Source organism: Polyergus mexicanus, unplaced genomic scaffold, assembly GCF_030449975.1.
Source record: "Polyergus mexicanus isolate NDT 795.1 unplaced genomic scaffold, iyPolMexi1.0 SCAF_7, whole genome shotgun sequence".
NCBI classification, from domain to species: domain Eukaryota; kingdom Metazoa; phylum Arthropoda; class Insecta; order Hymenoptera; family Formicidae; genus Polyergus; species Polyergus mexicanus.
In genome coordinates this window covers 888355-906529 of record NW_027223327.1, presented here as the reverse complement: position 1 = coordinate 906529, position 18175 = coordinate 888355, and the positions used below count along the sequence as shown (strand labels likewise).

Here is an 18175-nt window from a genome sequence, read left to right as displayed (position 1 = left end):
TATTCCGCGATATTAATGATACACTTCATATATTAATAATTACTTGGTCAATCTCCGTATACTTCATTTTTTCTCTCTCGCAAAGTAATATAATTGCTAATATTGAAGCGAAATTATTTTAAAAGAGGACAGATGCGTCTGTGCGGTTTGTCATCGGCAAAAGAGGAACGATGCTAATTTCCCGAGGATTAAAATTCGCCTTCCCTCGGATGTGAATACCGCGAAGAGCATCTTCAAGACGTTCCCCGTCCTCGAATCCTTCGAATACGCTCTTCTACGGAGCGATTTAGCGGAACAATTTAGCCGGCGAGATTGCTTTGCCTACTTGATTAAAATATCGGGGATTACGACCGTATCTGTGGTAAAAGGGACTTTGCGGAGGCACCGAGAGCCGCTGCTGACGGGGATAGATCTCTTTCCTTTTAAAGTTTGCAACGGGTCGCGCTAATTAGAATACGATGAGAACGACAAAGTTCATATATTGGCACGCTAACGCAAATAGCTGGAAAATTGCGAGGCCGTATCGCGAGATAAGTTTATAAGTGGCATTTGTATATATATATACTTACCTTTTCGACAGAAATCTAATTTAATAGAAACTATCGTACTTTGTTTTTCGATGTATGGAATATAAAAAGATAGATGCTCAATGAGAATAAATTATTGAACGCACGCAAATATAAAGTTTTGAAATATAAATTTACAAAGATTGATACGCATCCGTTATTGCGGACGAGTGGAAAATATGTTGTTTTTTTTTTTCATTAAAAAAAATTTTTTTTCACGATTCATTTTACACGTGTATAACAAAAAATAATTAATCTATACCATCGCATATACAATCGTGAAAATATAAATCTCCTTGTTCAAAATTATTCACAAAATATTGATCTCGACGCGAGACCCAAAAATTCTCGCTTCGTGAAATTCGCGCGGTCTTAACGTCATCGATTCCGGGCACGTTTACCGTCTTATCTCCCGTTTCCTTGGCTCTATAACGACAAAAGATAGCTTAATGACCGAGGCGAGTAGGAACCCGAAGAAAACACGAATCGCCCGAGAAACGTCGCGGAAGATCGATTTTGTAGAGAGTTCTCTAGACGCCGAGAGAGAACGATCAGCGGAGAATCTCATTTTAGCCTGGGTCAAATTTGATCTCACGTTATCTCGAATACGTCGAGCGAATCGCAAACTGAATTTCCTCGGTTCAACGATGACCTGTAGCCCGCGGGGTTCCGGATCACGACTTCCGTTCGACCCTTTGAGTTTACCACATTTGTATGTATTATACGGAAAATTATATAATTATGATCTTGTATATTCCTGTTTACAAGAACTTACAAACGTTTACTGTCGCTCTATTCTGAATCATTAAACAATTGCGCGATAAACTAAATATTTCAACGTGTATCGATAATTCACCCCGACAGGGATTAAATCGCAATACTCGAAAGAGGGCGAAGATAAAACTATTCCAAAACAAGAACGAAAGGATGAGCGATAATAAGAATAAAAAGAAGTAGCGGTCGAAATTTAAAAAAACAATTGGTGATTATTTATATAACCGATTATTTCTTAGTTACAAAGTATTTTAATTTAAAATACGTATTAGAAATTAATCGACGAGGTTGAAAAAAATAAAGCTTCGAATATCGATTAATCGATAACGCCCATCTCTGGAACAGACACGAGTTGATGGGCTCGGGAGGTAGGGTGGAGGCCGTTACGGGGGATGAACATATAAGAGAAATACTGAAAGGGGAAAGTTCGAGGTCATCGGAAGTACGAGAATTTCGCGCCGGAAGGGACAGAAGGAAAGAGGGCGGAAGAATGTTTTCCTTAGAAAATGTATCGAGGCGGTTTGAGGCTGTCAATGGAAATCGAAGAAAATATCTTTGTATATATGTGTATGTATATATGAATATTCTTTTGTGTGTGTGTGTGTGTGTGTGTGTGTGTACGTATCGGTTGTGTCGATACACGAAAAGCGGAAAGAGTACCTTTAGAGGAACGATGATCAGTCAGAAAGATAGTCGAGATACCATGGTAGAAAATACATATTGGGTGTTTCAAAATTATTAAATGTTTTTTAATCACGTAATTATTAAAAGAATTTTTTTAGTTAAAATTCTATTGCACTTGAAATTGTGTAAAAAATATAATTTTTACGCAGATTTATTTTTCTCGCAAAGCATAGTTTGCTAAATTATATTACATTTTCAATGGTGAATTATTTGAAAACTAATGGTAATAAGATACAATATCAAAAAATCCATACTATAAAAGAATATAAATTTACTTTAGCAAATTTAAAACATCGATGGAATCTATATAAATTTTGCAAGAATCAACAATCATAAAATTCTAAAATACCGATCGATACCGGTGGATTAATCCATCGGTTGCAAAATTTCTGAAATATCAATGTAATACAATGGTTTCTAAGCGTATATTGTTTAGAATATTTAAACGCTTGGTTTGCATACATTACTTACAAATTGCATCAGGAGTGAATCCCAAGTTCCGAGTTCGTTAAAGCACCGACTCGAAAATGAAGAAATTTTAACGATCTGAAACGACGCTCGATTATTCATCGATTCAGCAATCAGTCTCGATCGGAATGACAATCACAGACTGATTCCGCAGGCGAACGTAAAGTACGCACTCTTTCCGTTTTCGAATCAGTGAAGATCAAACAGAAAGTACGAGAGAGCGAATCAGTGAAAATTCGTACGTGTGTTTGTGTGTTGTGGGTGCATATGCGCGGATACATGTCGATGTGTGACGGAGAAAAAAAGCAGAGAATGTATGAAAGAAAGAATGGAAGAAAGGGATGCACGAGATACGTATGCGTCGAAAGAGAGGAACGAACGCGAGAGGAAGAGACAAGTAAGAGAGAAGGGAGCAAATAAAAGAGAGAAAGAGGAGGAAGGCTCCGGCGGGGGCCGCTCGTCCATGAACGGAGGACACTGATCACATCCCTCTCGGACTGATCGGCTCTCTTCCTTCCTGATTCGCAGGTACGTCTTCACGATAGTCAGCTACTTGATCGGCGTCTTCATATTCGCGACCATCGTCGGCCAGGTCGGCAACGTCATCACCAACAGGAACGCGAACCGTCTCGAGTTTGAGAGGCTCTTGGACGGTGCCAAGACTTATATGAGGCATCATAAGGTGCCGGGTGGTATGAAACGTCGGGTGCTTAGGTGGTACGACTATAGCTGGTCACGCGGTAGGATACAAGGCGGAGGTGACATCAACACCGCTCTCGGTCTGCTCCCGGATAAGCTCAAGACCGAGCTGGCGTTGCACGTGAACCTCTCGGTCCTGAAGAAGGTCACCATCTTTCAGGTGAGTCTTTTTTTTTTCGTTACTTTTCCCTAATGAATAAATTCGACTCCTGTATTCGACTAAGTCGATTTGATCTCAGGAACGTTTCTGCCGTTATTTATCGGGGCAAACGCGTTGAAAAATATCAATAATCATATCGAAACTTACTTAAAGCGTTCACAGATAGAATAATGTATAGGATGTTGCGAGAAGATACGGAAAATCAAAAGTACGGTACATTACAATTCTCTTTTATTGCTTATAGTTGGCTTACTCGTGTTATTGTGATAACAGCAATATATAATATTTGTGAGGAAAGATTGTATTTGAAAATACAAAACATTACTTTGTAGTTAAAGGGAGAGGAATATTCATGTTTATTTTCAAGATATGTTTTTGTTCTATTACTTTTAATTTTAAATGAGAATGCTTTTATTTCTACCTTGTTATCTGGTTACTTGTTTTACCTAATGATTGGATTTTTATCAACACTCTTCTTTCCTTTGGAAAAAATTTACATCGACCAGATACTTCTCCTGTCGTACAAGAGAACAAAACGGGAGAAAAAATGGAACGAGGAAGAGAGGAGAGGATACGCATCGCGAATCGCAAAAAAAAATGAGGATAGAATTGGATCAATAAGAGCGTAGAGATACGATCGCTGTGGACGAAATATTTTCTCCATTATATTTAAAAGTTTTATCGATGGTAAACGGAAAGTGTGAATTTTTAGAATCTTATTGTTTTAAAGTATAATTTACACGCATCGTTTGATCCTATTTTTCAATAAACGGTTCTTCGTCAAATCTGCTATACTTTTTTTTTTCTTTTTTACAAAGAAACCGAAAAATGTAAATTACAAATTAATTCAATGTGAAACGAAACAAGCTTTCACGGATTATGAAATAAAACGAATTTATCTGAAAGACGAAGCCAACGAATATTGGAGAGTTTTAAAACTATTGGAGCGAGGAAAAAATGCTAAAATGAAAAATATTAAAATAAAATTTTGTCATAAAATAAAAAATTAATATTTATATATATTCAGTTTCAAGGACGAATAAATGCTCTAATGCATTTTCACTTGTGTGCCTTTCATTTATTACGACAAATAAAAGAAAAATGTTCGTTCTGCGTTAAATTCATATGATCCAATGTATTGCATCATTTGTTAATAAATGAGTGCAATTTGGCATTAATTACAACACGGTTTTTTATGAGATTTTTACGATCTCGAGAAAGATTACAGATCCGGAAATATGTGAATCTCTGTTAAGCGAGCGATTTTATTAAAGTCGGACAAATATTTGAGCGAAAACGTTGGTTTGTATACTCTACGTCCGAAGAAAAACTTTTGAAGAAAATGCACGGGGGGGGGGGGAGGTACTTTTTAAAGACTCGATGGCCATGTTTACGATACAATCTAATTATTCGAACTTTCTCGTTTGTGTACATATCGTTTTTTCTGATTATACATTTCAACTCTTTCGAGAAAGATGAGATAAAGAAAAGATTCTCTGAAATTATCATTTATAAAAAAGATTATCGATTCGCAAAAGTAATGTTCGAGAATAATTTATGATAGTCAGTTCGATTCTCAGCTAGACACTTTACGGGTTAAGGACAAGAGCGTCTTCCTCGACGATCAGTTTGTACATAGATCTCAGGGGACTTGGGTGAATCGAGAACTTTAATGTAAAGTAGAGTTCCATTATCGAACGAGTGGCGGCTTCTGTCAGTAATCGGTAAGCTCGAGCAAACCCCTTGTAAACGTAAACCCTCTCCTCCATTTCGAGGCCAAAAGTTTATAGTACGATAAAAACAAAAAGAAAAAAGAATACAGATGCGGAAGAAAGCGCGCGTAAGAAGTATTTGGAAAGTTCGCCTGACAGGATCTCTATACGAATAAGATATGAAGCTACGGTAGATCTCTCTTGATTATGGATCAAGTTTTTGCATAGCATTGAATTTTGCACACGTTGCATCTTGTTCGCTAAATGCAATATAATGTTGAAATCGCGAATCTTTTCATATCAAATAAATTTATTATTATTTACACTCGCGTAAGAAAATTGCGCTTCCGCGTAATATTTCAAGTACTTTAATGTGTCGTAAAACTTTATCATAAAATCTATATTTTTTTATAAAACTCGTGTAAAACGACTACGGAAAGAGGAATGTAAAAAGCGTGAAAGATACAGGAGATAGATCTTAAAAAGTTAAGTCGCCGGAAGGTAAATGGAGCGCACGTGACAAACCGATATAAAGAAAAGCGCTGTTGCGGAGACCGTTCTCGAGAACTCTTGGCGAGAAAGAAATCGAGAAAAATTCTGACAAATCATATATCTCTCATCCGAGAAATTTCAACTTCAGTCGTGTGGAAACACCACGAGATATCTGATAGACAATCTATTGTTAATTAGGACTACGCAACCTTTGGTTGAGTCTCTCTTCTTCTCATATAATCAAAGAGTAAAAGTAATTAAAGTTGTCGAACACGATTCGGCATCCCTTCGTGATAGATTATCGTGGAGAATAAAACAAAAGAACTTTGTGGCTCCTACTTCAATTATCCTGTTTATTTATAACGGTAAACTTTAATAACGTAACATTATTCATCCATAATTTCTCTCTCGGGATATTTTTGTTAAATTTTTCGCGTTTTTGAAAACAAAAAATGACAGATATATATTTTATCCTAGATATATCTATTCTTTCTTCATCTACGTTTTTTAGATAATCGACAAATTACAACATAATTAAATTTATACAATTTGGACAATTTAAAATGAGGTAGATCTAGATTTTTAACGGAAAACTAAATGAGAGTAGATTTATTTAAGTTTCGTCTTCCTTAAAATATCAAATATCCCATGATATTCTTTCTTAAATTCAATGAACAGGAAATATCTTGGAAGATTTATTGTGTGTAGGCAATGATTAATATCGCGATAATGAATGATTTATCGCGTAAATGCATAACACCACCTTGCGTAATTTATATACGCTCTTAGACTCAGACAAATTTGCTAACGTATTCTGTAACGCAGTGATAGATGAATATATATGATTTTCTACTCAATATATTATAACGTTACTTATGCGAAACGCGCAGCATCTGCATGCCATTGTACAAACATAATTAAATTTGATTCTATTCTCCGACAAGACAATCGTGCCTGAAATTCAACTCGCAGATTAAGTATACATTTGATTAGGAGCGCCATACTCAATGTATAATTTAATTGATAAAATGTTCACGATGCGTTTACGTCAAACGATGGCATATGATGTTTATAATAATTGGTCAATTTGAATCTGTTTTTTTTTTTCAACGAAAAATAAATATTATATTCCTTCGCTTATTTCATTCGATTAAGATAACTGTCATATTTTTTCTGCCGTATGAAAATTACGATTTCATTACGAAGCAGGATAGCTTCCCAGCTTTTTAAAAATAAAGTCGAGGAAATAAACTCATTTAATCGTGAAACGGAAGCTGCCTCTTGAGATACACGCGAGAGTTTTTGCCGCGAGATGTAACGAGCATCTGGGCATCGAGATAACAAGATCGGCGTGTCTTTTGAACATCTGTCAAAACAGTCGATCGACATTAATATAGGCACAATCGAGCGTGAAATTTCATTAATACACGCGAATCTCATAAAATTTTCTTTTTAAATATAAAAAAAAAATAGAATAAAGCTGTATTGATTGCTTGACCGGTTGTATACACGCACACAAGCTACACACGAATAATATTCATACGAATCGAGGAACTTTACACCTTCATTATTGCCATATACGTGTATTGCGGGTTTAAATTAAAAATATGTCCAAATACGATATATCATCCTTCATGGACTTGCCCTATGAAATATGGAGTTATCTTGCCGTCCAGAAAGTTAGACGATAACAAGGGACGTGAAATGTATAAATCACGTTTGTAGCGAATCCGGCCTCAACTCTTTCACACATATGTATCAGCATGTCTCGGAAAATATAATACAGATATAATATATCCTTTATATACGTCACGCGCGAAAATCCCATCCCATAGGAATTCGGGGAAATGCGTTTAAGTTCACTCAAACGGAATGATTTCTGCTCTATATGGATCGTGTGAGGTGTGTCTTAATAGCGCAAATAACGTTTTTTTTTTTTTTTTAAGGGGAAACAATTGATATAACAATTTAATTGCATCACACGTGTTAATTGTCATAATTTGGAATTCAGAGCGACGTAAAACGTCCTTTAGACGCTGAACTTGTTTCCGTATGCTGCGGATGTCGTATAATGTTCTCCAAAATGTTAACACGCTAACCACCATGTCGGCGACCGATGGCTAACACAATGTTGTGTCGCCTCACGTTGTCAGCCATCGGGCAGGTAACGTATTAAAGCGATACGCCGACAAATTGAATTTCGTAGACCATAACCAAAGTGCAGTGACATAACTATAATAGGTAATTTCGCGCTTGAAGTAAAATATATATGAAACGCATACATATACACCTTTCTTGAAAATATAATAATAATTAATAATAATTAAAAATTATTATAATTTATAATCTTTATAAATTAAACAGTCAACATACACGGTAATTAATAAGGATATTTTCATTTGTTCTACATCTATATTATCAGCATCTAATATACATTCGAATCTGATTCTTAATTCGATTTCGAGCTTTATAAAATATCCTTTTTTATAATAACTATCTAGAGATACAATTGGAAATATTGTATAAAATGTCGGACTTTGATTAATTTGAGGATAATTTTTCAGAGTTATTCATAGAGATTCATTAGATGATTTTTATATAAATGTTACACTAGTATTGTTGTCCGGATTAAATTTGTTTGTTCGTGTTACGGAGGTGTCGAAGTTCACACTCCACTTAATCACAGAATTTCCGCATTGGATAACCGCAACGGACAAGAGAAAAACGTAAAAAGAGATTAAAATCGAAGTTGGTGAAAAAGAAAACTCGCTTTCTGTTGCTCGGCCGTCATTTCCGTACATCCGAAGAATTTCCATTACATCGGAATATTCTTCCCCCTCGCTCTCCTTCCTTTCCTTTCCTTCTTTCTTTGTACGGAAAAGAGAGATGATGAATGAGAAAAGAATGGAGAAAATAAATGACACTGAGATAGAGTTACGCGTGACTGTATCGCGTTCTGAGTAAATTCCTTTCAAATATTCTGATGCAAACGGCATATGAATCTTATTAAAAACAACATTTCTCAGGTGAATATTGAGTGTATTATTTGATAAATTTTTAATATCTGAAAGTTATATGCGCGCAAATATTTAAGAGGACTCAAAGATATGAAATTTTATCGCAGCATTTGAAATTTATCGCGATGCGCTGCCAATTTAGGATATGATTTTCAATTTTCTTGTAGATATTTATTGTAAATAATTATTTTCGGTTTTTAGTCGAGACTCTTGCAATTACAATAACAGTACAGAAAGCGTCGTTGCAAAGGGCTTTATCCGGCTTTAGAGAAATCTCGTTTCTATAGCTTACAATAAAGTTTATTTTATTTCCCAACGTTTCTCGATATCTCTTAAAGTAAACCGGAGTTGCTTATCGCGTATCTTTCACGGGCAGGATCTAAATTATGGTTTTTCTTTTTTCCGGATCGACCGGTATTTTCGAAGTCGAGAAAGAATAACTGGAATGGCGCAAAATCGAAAAACGTTTTAATGGAAAATTTAGCTGTCCTCTGTTGGGACATGGAGACAAAAATTGTTTCATTTCCAGCTGCATCCTATCTATTTTCTCGTCGAACCCTTTATTCGTCTGAAACAGTCAACTTGCCTTACAATAGTACGCTTATAGTATTTTATCACCGTAAATCTCTTTCATAACTTTTGAAAGAAATGGACAATATGAACGATAATATTACACTTTGAAAAAAAAAAGAGAATTAAAGTTCAAAATTATATATTTTCGAAAAAAACGCAATTGAAAAATTCAATAAAATATATAAAAATCTATGAAATTATATAGACAAACATTTCTTTGGTCTCAAACAATGAAGTCTACTCATCAGGAAACGCACACATAAAATAAACTAAACTGTATTTAAAAAAAAATTCTCCTATTTATTATTTTTTTAAACAATTAATGTTAGACGAATGCGATATTGCGGCATATGAAATATCGACTTATCTGATGGTAAAAATTGTTCGTTATATTCTTCAAATACGCGAGCAGTTTTCTTAATTTACGATTACACTCTGAGTTGAACGAGTTTGATAAAGTACTCGTCATAAATCATTTAGCGCAGAATGTACAGTCGTAAAAGAAAAGTGAAAACACGCAGTGCTTAGCAAAATTTGAACAGAAGAGAACATTTCCATTCATTTCTCGAAATTCATTACGAGATTTAAATGGTGGATAATTAAATTAGAAAATGAAGATTCAAAGAGAAAGAGAGAGAGATGGGAAGTTGCAAGTCACGAAAAAGTTTCGCTTCTTGTTAGAGGAAATAATTTGAAGAAATTGTTTTCTAACGTTTAATTAATTTCCCCCAAGGTAGTTACGCGACCAACGTAAAAAGAGATGAAAATATAAAAGTTTAATTCAATATACAATGATGCGAATTAAAAATTTACATATCAGAGATCGAGCGATCAATTTCGAAATAGTTATTCGCACGAAATCGCTCTCGTTAGAATTACCTTCACAATCGAATGTGTGCGTTTCGAAAAAGCGCATATGGTCGAGATAATGAAGTTCACTCGCTACTACCCGCGAATGTAAATGGGAGAAGCTAAAATTCCCCGAGCTCGAACGTAATCTACTTACCTTCCACTTGCCTCATTGAATTATGCGTCTGTGATATTTTTTAGAAACAAACGCGGCGTAATTGAGAAAGGTGCGACAATCTCGCTGGCAAACTATAGAAAAATGAAATACTGATAGCTACATACCAGATTAACCAACATTCTGTTGAAACAATCGTTTTGTATCGTGTATATTAAAAAATAGAAATAAAAAAACATATTCATGTAAATAAAAAAATTAATTAAATATTATATAATATTATATGAAAATATAAATTATACAGGATGCAAAAGGATAAATCGCTAATCGCACGTGTACTTCATATTTATTTTGAGGAATGTGTATATGTATGTGTATACGAGATATTCCGCACTGCGGAGATAATGAAGGAATCACGGTGCGGCGAATCTAGATTGGACAGATCTCGAATCGCGTGAGCTTCAAGCGGTCAAATAATCCCGGTCTGTGTAATCCTTCGAATCCCTTTATTTTACCTACCTATTCCTTCTCGTTCTTTCCAAAAGAGAGCATTGATGGGATGTATTGACGGCGCGATCGACATTATCAGTCGAAGAAAATTTTCGCAAAATGCCGTATAACATGTAATTGACGAGTCCACGCCGCTTTTAATTGCTGTCACACAGCCCGTTTCAACGAGAATTCCGGATTCCTCGCAATGTCTCGTAATCACCTATATTGATTGCCCCCTTGAACCTACAGTGCATGTAAAAAGTCAGTTAATTATTTCGCAATTACATGAAACGATAAAAAAAGAAATGAACATCTTTCATGATATATACTATATCCTGAAATTAATGACACAATTTAATTTATATGTATACATATTTTTCAAACAAGAGATAAATATACGAAATAGTAGGTGCATTTTCCAGTGACCGTAATTGCGAATATAGCACACGTAGCTTTTCATGCAAAAGTGACTTGGTCATTTACGGTGTATAATAACGGTCGAGTAATTAAAGTCTTCAACAACTGATCCTTGTAATATGCAACCCTGGTTTTCCTGGAATTATCATCGAAAATTTCATACAGGAGATACAGGATGTTTTTACATTAATGTTACAAGATTTTTCACTGGCTGTATCCTTTCATTTTTAGCAAAAAGTTGATTCTTACAATTTTTTTTTTTTTTTTTTCTTAATCTTCAGCATGAAATATCTCATCCTCGAATCAATCTATCACTTTGATATTATTATTAAACATTTTGCTAATAGAAGATTTAAAATTCTTTATAAAGTTAACATTAAATTGATGTTAATTGAAGTATAAAATTTGACATTATTATGTTTTGACTCAGATTTCGCCAAATGTTTCACTTTTTATCATTCGTAAATAAAAAAAAAATCATCATTATTTTTGCTATAAAAGAATCGACCTCGAACTTATCGAAGAATACGCCAATTTGTACCGCCAATTCAAATACCCTATATTTTTTTCCACTTCCGTGTCGTTGTGCTTGCGCCAATGCGCGCGTCCTCTTCGACTACATTTTAACGAGGTCCATTGTAGATCTGCTGAATAAAAAAGTCAGAAGACCTCAATGATCGAGGATAACAGCCTCGATCGCTCGTGTTCTCTTCTCAAATCAAAGCGATGGTGCGAGAATGTAAAACGCGTCACATTGTTTGATGGTGTGTCGATCGAATGAAATATCGCGGTGAAAGATTAAGTAGGGCCGATTCTATTAGCAAAGGGCTCCGACAAGATAAAGGAAAAGGAATCGTATCTCACGAAGAATTTACGACTATCGTCTCGCGACCATCAAGCACTGCCGAGAGCAAAATGCGATTAAAGGTTCCTATTGCGAGTAATTTCGCAAATCTCGATCAATCTTCCTCTTTCTCATTTATTCCTATTTATATTATTTCCAGAGATTTTTATACATACATATAATATTTTAATATATATTTATATTATATATTGTATATATATGTATGTGTGAAAAAATATAAAGAATCAATATATTCCATTCAGAAAACTTATAATTTATACTTTTCAGAATTTTAATTATTTTTCAATATATATATATATATATATATATATATATATATATATATATATATAAATACAAACGTTAATAAAAATTGGTTTAGTAGAAAAAAAATGTGCCTCTTAAAGGATTAAAAATATGAATATACTAAAATGAGAGACAGTAACTATTGTATATGGTTTCGAATAACATGGAATAGGCGTGGTAGATAGTACGATTCATACGATAAAACTTCTGGTTAAAAAAATGTTAATGCAGTTTATAGTGTTATATATAAATTAATATTCTGTAAATTATTTCTAACTTAGTGTAAATAAAAAGTAAAGTTAAGCATTTTTTATTAAAATATTAGTTAATAAATAACATATATATTTAAAATATCTTATTATATATTAAAATTTTTTCTTCGCTAAATAATACTTTACATTACTTAAAATTGTACTCTTCTATTGTATTTTACATATTTCAAAAATTAAATAAATTATATGAGATAACACTCAAACGTTTGATAGGAAAACATGGATATATTTTTCACAAAAACCACTTATCATTAATTTTATCAACAAGGTAATAAGAAGCTTTCTGCGTGATTAACGAAAAATTTATGAGGGCAAAGATAAAATTTTTCTCTCATACGAGGATAGGAGATACGACAAAGACTTAGAGTAAAAATTCCGATGCTTGAGGCGCATTAAATTTTCATAAATTATCCCTTGTAATAGAGAATATGTGACAAGCTGTGAACTTTAAGGTGATTATGAAGTCAAGAATGCCGAGTGGAATTTTTGCTCTTAAAATTCAAAATTGATGTAATAAGATCTAAACGGGGCTGTTCTATTAGAAGTAAAATTTGCATTTTGTTATTTAGAAAAACGTTTCTGCTATTGGGAAAAATCGAGAAACATTTTAAAACTCGATTTTCTAAAGATTAAAGTTTATAAACTTATTCATGTAAATTTATATATATACACGTGAAAGAAAATAATGAATAATTTAATAATTTGATATAACTTATATTCAAATCCTCTAGGAGTGTCAGCCGGAATTTCTGCACGATCTCGTCCTGAAGATGAAGGCCTACATTTTCACCCCCGGTGATTCGATATGTCGAAAGGGTGAGGTCGCTCGCGAGATGTTCATAATAGCCGACGGTATTCTGGAGGTGATCAGTGAAACTGGCAGAGTCCTAACGACAATGAAGGCAGGGGACTTTTTCGGCGAGATTGGTATACTCAATCTGGATGGATTGAATAAGTGAGTGAATTTCTTCAAGTCTTTTCTATGTCGAAATGAAGATCGCGTAACGATTTTTTATCTCACAATTTGTTTTAAAATATTAACTTTTTACAAGAGATTATTATTTAAACTCTTGTTATTGATGATTATAATGTGACTCTAAGATGAGAAGTTAAAATTTAAAATTTTTTTAATTTTGGAAAAATTTTCAGACGCACAGCCGATGTTCGTTCGGTGGGTTACTCCGAGCTATTCAGCCTCTCACGAGAGGACGTGCTGGCAGCAATGAAGGACTATCCGGAGGCGCAGGAAATTCTGCAGAATCTCGGTCGAAAGCGACTGATGGAAGCACAGAGAGTAGCGCGAGCATGGCGTCGACCTACGTCTCCGGGCCACGATTCATCCGACAACAGCACCGGCAAAAGGATTGTCGACAAGCTAAAGAGCGATGTGAAAGGCCTGAAGAATGTTCTGAGAAAGAGCAGACGCAACACACGGCCGGAAGAGAGCCTGGAGTTACAGCCGTTGGCACCGAAGGTGCCGGCTCTGAGGAGACAACAAAAGATCGACGAGAATCAGGACTTAACTCTGCCCAATAATCAGGAGACACCGGCGACGGTATCGCCGTTGGGCGCCGGCTTACCGCTGCTATCGAGACTCAGGTTGTTGAAAGAGAAGGAGGAGAGGGAGGAACGACGTAACCTGATGGATACGCCGAGTCATGCGACCGAGCCTCAAGCACCGCCACCTTCGGAAGCCTTGAACCCCACTAATCCAAATTTACCATTCCTACAAAGAATACTCTTGCTGAAAGCAAAAAACGAGCAGGAAGCCGCCCAAACAGAGAAGGAGACGCCGAGCACCAAGGAACATCTGCTACCCAAGAACGCTATTCCTGAAGAGACGAGCACGCAGTCCGACGAACAGCCATCTTCGAACAGTCGAAGCGACATCGCGACCATTACGGCTACCGCGCCCTCGCAAGTCGAGACGCGAATAGCGGCCAAGAAGCCCTGGGTCGCGTTGAAAAACGCGTCATTGACTACCAAGGACAATTCATCGCAGAAAAGCCCGCCGGCCAGAAAGCTACAGCAGACCAAAATGTACGCCTCTGTTGATGATCTCTCGCCAGAATACTGCGGTCTGCCGTTCGTCAAGAAGCTCAAAATTCTCAATGAGAGGCAGAAGCTGGCCGAATTGGAAAAGGCGGTCAGAAGTTCGTCTCTCGACTGTGGCGAGAATGTCGAGCTAGAATTTGACAGCAACCTCACGAGGAGTCACTCGGAGGCCTGTGCTATCGAGTACGCCAGGAAGCTGGCCAAATACAATCAAGTAAGTAATAATTATGTATTTTTCTGTTACGCGTAATAACCTTTCCTCTAATTTGATAATATCTGTGTATTAATTTAAAAAAAAAATCCAATTTTCAAAGAAAATTGGATTGCATGCCAAGCATACTCTCTCTTGTTTTTCTCTTTTTTATTTTCTATAAATTATTTAGAAAACATTATTTGGTGTTTAAAATTATATGAAAAACAACATATCAAAGAAAAAGATTTAATTCAAACATAATATAAATGTTCAATATTCAATTTCTAATTCGAATTTTCATTTCGTAATAGGCTCGACAAGTGTCAGTGTCGTCGGTGGAGCAGCTCTCGCCAGAGAACGAGACGCTCGAGAGGCGGAATTTGAAGAGTATCCTGAAGAAACTATCGGCTAGCAGTAGTAGGGCAAGCAGTAGCGAGATTTCGGTTACAAGCACACCGGATCGAGAAGCTGCGACCGCCGAGTTGAAGAGGCTAATGAGAGCGCCAACGATCGAGGGTTATGCCGCGCGGCACTCGAAGTTGTCCAAGAGCGTAACATTTAATAAATACACGTTGCAAAGCCCGCCATCCGAGCAGCCTTTGCAACCACCGCCGTCGAATTCCGGGTCTCAGGATCAGCCGTCACTGCCGCCGCCCAATAAACTCAGTTTCCGTCCTGTAGGCAGTGCCGGTATCCTGCAAACGGTATTCTCCCGACCGCGGGAGGGAGAGTGCCTGGGCGAATTACTCTCCGGGGTCGGCGAGGTCATCAAGGCAGGCCTGGTGAGTACTACACGTGACTACAGCTTCCTTTGTCTCCTTTGTTTTCGATGGACGTGCTTTGTGGCCGCTCTCCCACGCTTGCTGTCATCACGTATTCCGCATGAGTGCTCTTATTAAAGAGTCGCTCTCGTCAGCATGAGAGATATCTCATCTCGATGTTTGCAAAATCGATATTTATCGACGGTACAAGTAAAATCATTCTATTTAATAGAGAAAATATAATTCAAGAGATATTTTATCGATAAATAATTAATTTCTTATAATGTTTCATATAATGTTTCTTATATTTATTATTATTCTTTGTGAAGAAATTCAGAATCTCTCATTCTTAGTTCAAAGTCATGTAAATTTGAATCCACCACTCATTGATGCATGTTTTCCAAACTATTAAACTCAATCTATTCACCGCCGCCGGATGTTGACCATCCATCAATTACCTAACTACGCTTGTAGAAGTTCTCATTACCGTATGACACATGGCATCTGTTCCAATTAATCATACTGCCGTCTTTGACGTTACAGGAGGATATGCAGAGTAAATTCGTGCGACAGTTCACATCACTCGAATCGGAGGTCCGTAAACGCGACGAGATAATATCGCAGTTGCAGGCACGAATCCAGCAACTCGAACGAAAGAGAAGGAAATCGCACGACGGCGATGAGTCCGGCGGGGACAGCACTGAGCACGACGCTTCCATGGAAGAGGATCTCGACGATGATTGCGAGGATCATCCCTTCATGCGTGACAGTTCCGTGGACACTGTCCTGACCGCACGATTACGCGATCGACGCTCATCGGTGGGTTCAAGCTCGCGCAGCAGGCGATCATGGGAGGAGCATTCGGAAAGGGAGACCCTGGAACTGCAGGAGCTACCAAATTCGATAGTGCCGCAAAGATTATTGCGAGAGGACGTGGCCATCGATCTGGAATCGAACAGCGACAGTAGATCGGACGAGGAGTTCGACGTTTACGTGCGTCGCAAGGGCGATAGTGACGAGGGCGACGAAGAGGACGAGGAGGGAGAGGAAGAAGAAAACGACGAGGATGACGACGATGACAAAATTACGCGACAGGATGGCTATAACAATTGGGAGGTCGCCCTACTGGCTAAGCAGCTCGGGGCAAGGAGAAGAAGCGGCGATAATGCTAGCCCGGGTTCCTAGCGCATTAATGAGATTCTAGAAATACTGTGTTACCTCACGAACACAATACGCTCCGATGGATGGTGCAACCCGCTTGCTGGATCCGGCGGTAGTGCAGCTTTTTGCGAACACACTCATCGCTCCTTCTCACAATTAGATCTCGATAATATGACTAGTTGCAGTGAAACTATGATGTAGTCTGATTAGCAAAGCTAATCGTTAATATTTTCTTTTTTGCTTTGTATCTTTTTAATTTAGTTTTTCTAATATCTGTACGAGAGGCGATTTATGTACTTTAAAGAATCAGCAAACTTACAGAATTTTTTCTATAAGACGCTGATATTTTCTCGCGTATGAAATTAAGATATTTTTTATTGTTTTGTTCTTTTTTATTGTTTTATTATTTTTTATATAATATATAATTTTATCGCTGATTATCGCTAATTTTTGAATTATTTGGTTTTTCTTTTAAATTTCTATTTATTATATTGTAAATATTCACAGGTGTGCCTGAGGAAATATTATACTTGGCATATTCACAAATTATATATAAACATTGTAATTGAATGTACAAGAGTATCTCAGAGTAGCTACGTACCGACACAGCAAGGTTGCAATACAGGGAGTTTCTTAAATAAAAATTTGAAAATTATCTGAGGCAAAAATCGAAATTTTAGCTAAACGCCAATCACCAGTACACATTACTCTACGCTATTATTATATCGCGCCATCGGAGATATTTGTATCATTCTGCTACTCTATTGGTGATATCTCTTTTCTCTGATACTCATTCAATCATATTCTTGAAAAGCTGCACCACGAGCGAACGGAAATATTAGTCAGTTGTACGAAGCAAGGAGGAATAAATAATTTTAGAAAAGAGACAGAAAGAGAAAGAGATAAATATAATTTAAAGCGAGAAAAAAAAACTTAATGAGAATATATTACGTATACTGACCAGACCAAGCTCAATATTTCTAGAGTCTTTACAAGATACGACTATTAAGCAACACAAATGACTATTATAAATATAAAGTAAGGAAAGAGAGAATTATTTAAAAAATCTTGTACATATTTAGCCGATAATTTATTTATCTATGAGTGAAAGAAAAAGAGCGAATGCATGAGAACTGAAAAAAGAAATATGAGATACGAATATAAAAGTTAACATGAGAAAATGAATTTTGCTGGATTATGAGAGGAGAAGCATTTTAGATGCTGATATGTACCTACTTATGTGCGGAAGAAAGGAACATACAATAAAGCAAATGTTTTCAAATATTGTGATCCTTACATCCTTTATCATTTTTTAAAACGATAATATTTTACTAGGTGTTTTTTAAATTTAACTTATAATTTTTATTGTATGTATACGAAATATTTCACACGCTGCCGTAATAACGATAATAAGGTACTATTGCTTCATCGGTACTGTGATGCGGTACAACAATTTAAATTTCGCGGTATCAGTCATATGTGATTGTAGGAAGATGACGCGCCGATCAAGAGTGCATTCGAAAATCCTACTTTTATAATATACTAACATTGAATTGACCAATCAG

General features: G+C 36.2%; 1 protein-coding gene across 5 annotated transcripts in view; it reads left to right on the top strand.

Moving 5' to 3' along the window:
• LOC138935194 (uncharacterized) overlaps positions 1–17872 on the top strand; it is a 106382-nt gene extending 88510 nt beyond the window's left edge. For all 5 annotated transcript variants that reach the window (XM_070299622.1, XM_070299623.1, XM_070299625.1 and 2 more), the window contains exons 7-11: positions 3021–3351; positions 13172–13395; positions 13590–14709; positions 15000–15470; positions 15993–17872. In XM_070299622.1, the coding sequence (XP_070155723.1) occupies positions 3021–3351; positions 13172–13395; positions 13590–14709; positions 15000–15470; positions 15993–16634 (2788 nt within the window). In that variant the 3' untranslated portion in view covers positions 16635–17872. The remainder of the gene's footprint in view (positions 1–3020; positions 3352–13171; positions 13396–13589; positions 14710–14999; positions 15471–15992) is intronic.
• Positions 17873–18175: the final 303 nt, after the last annotated feature.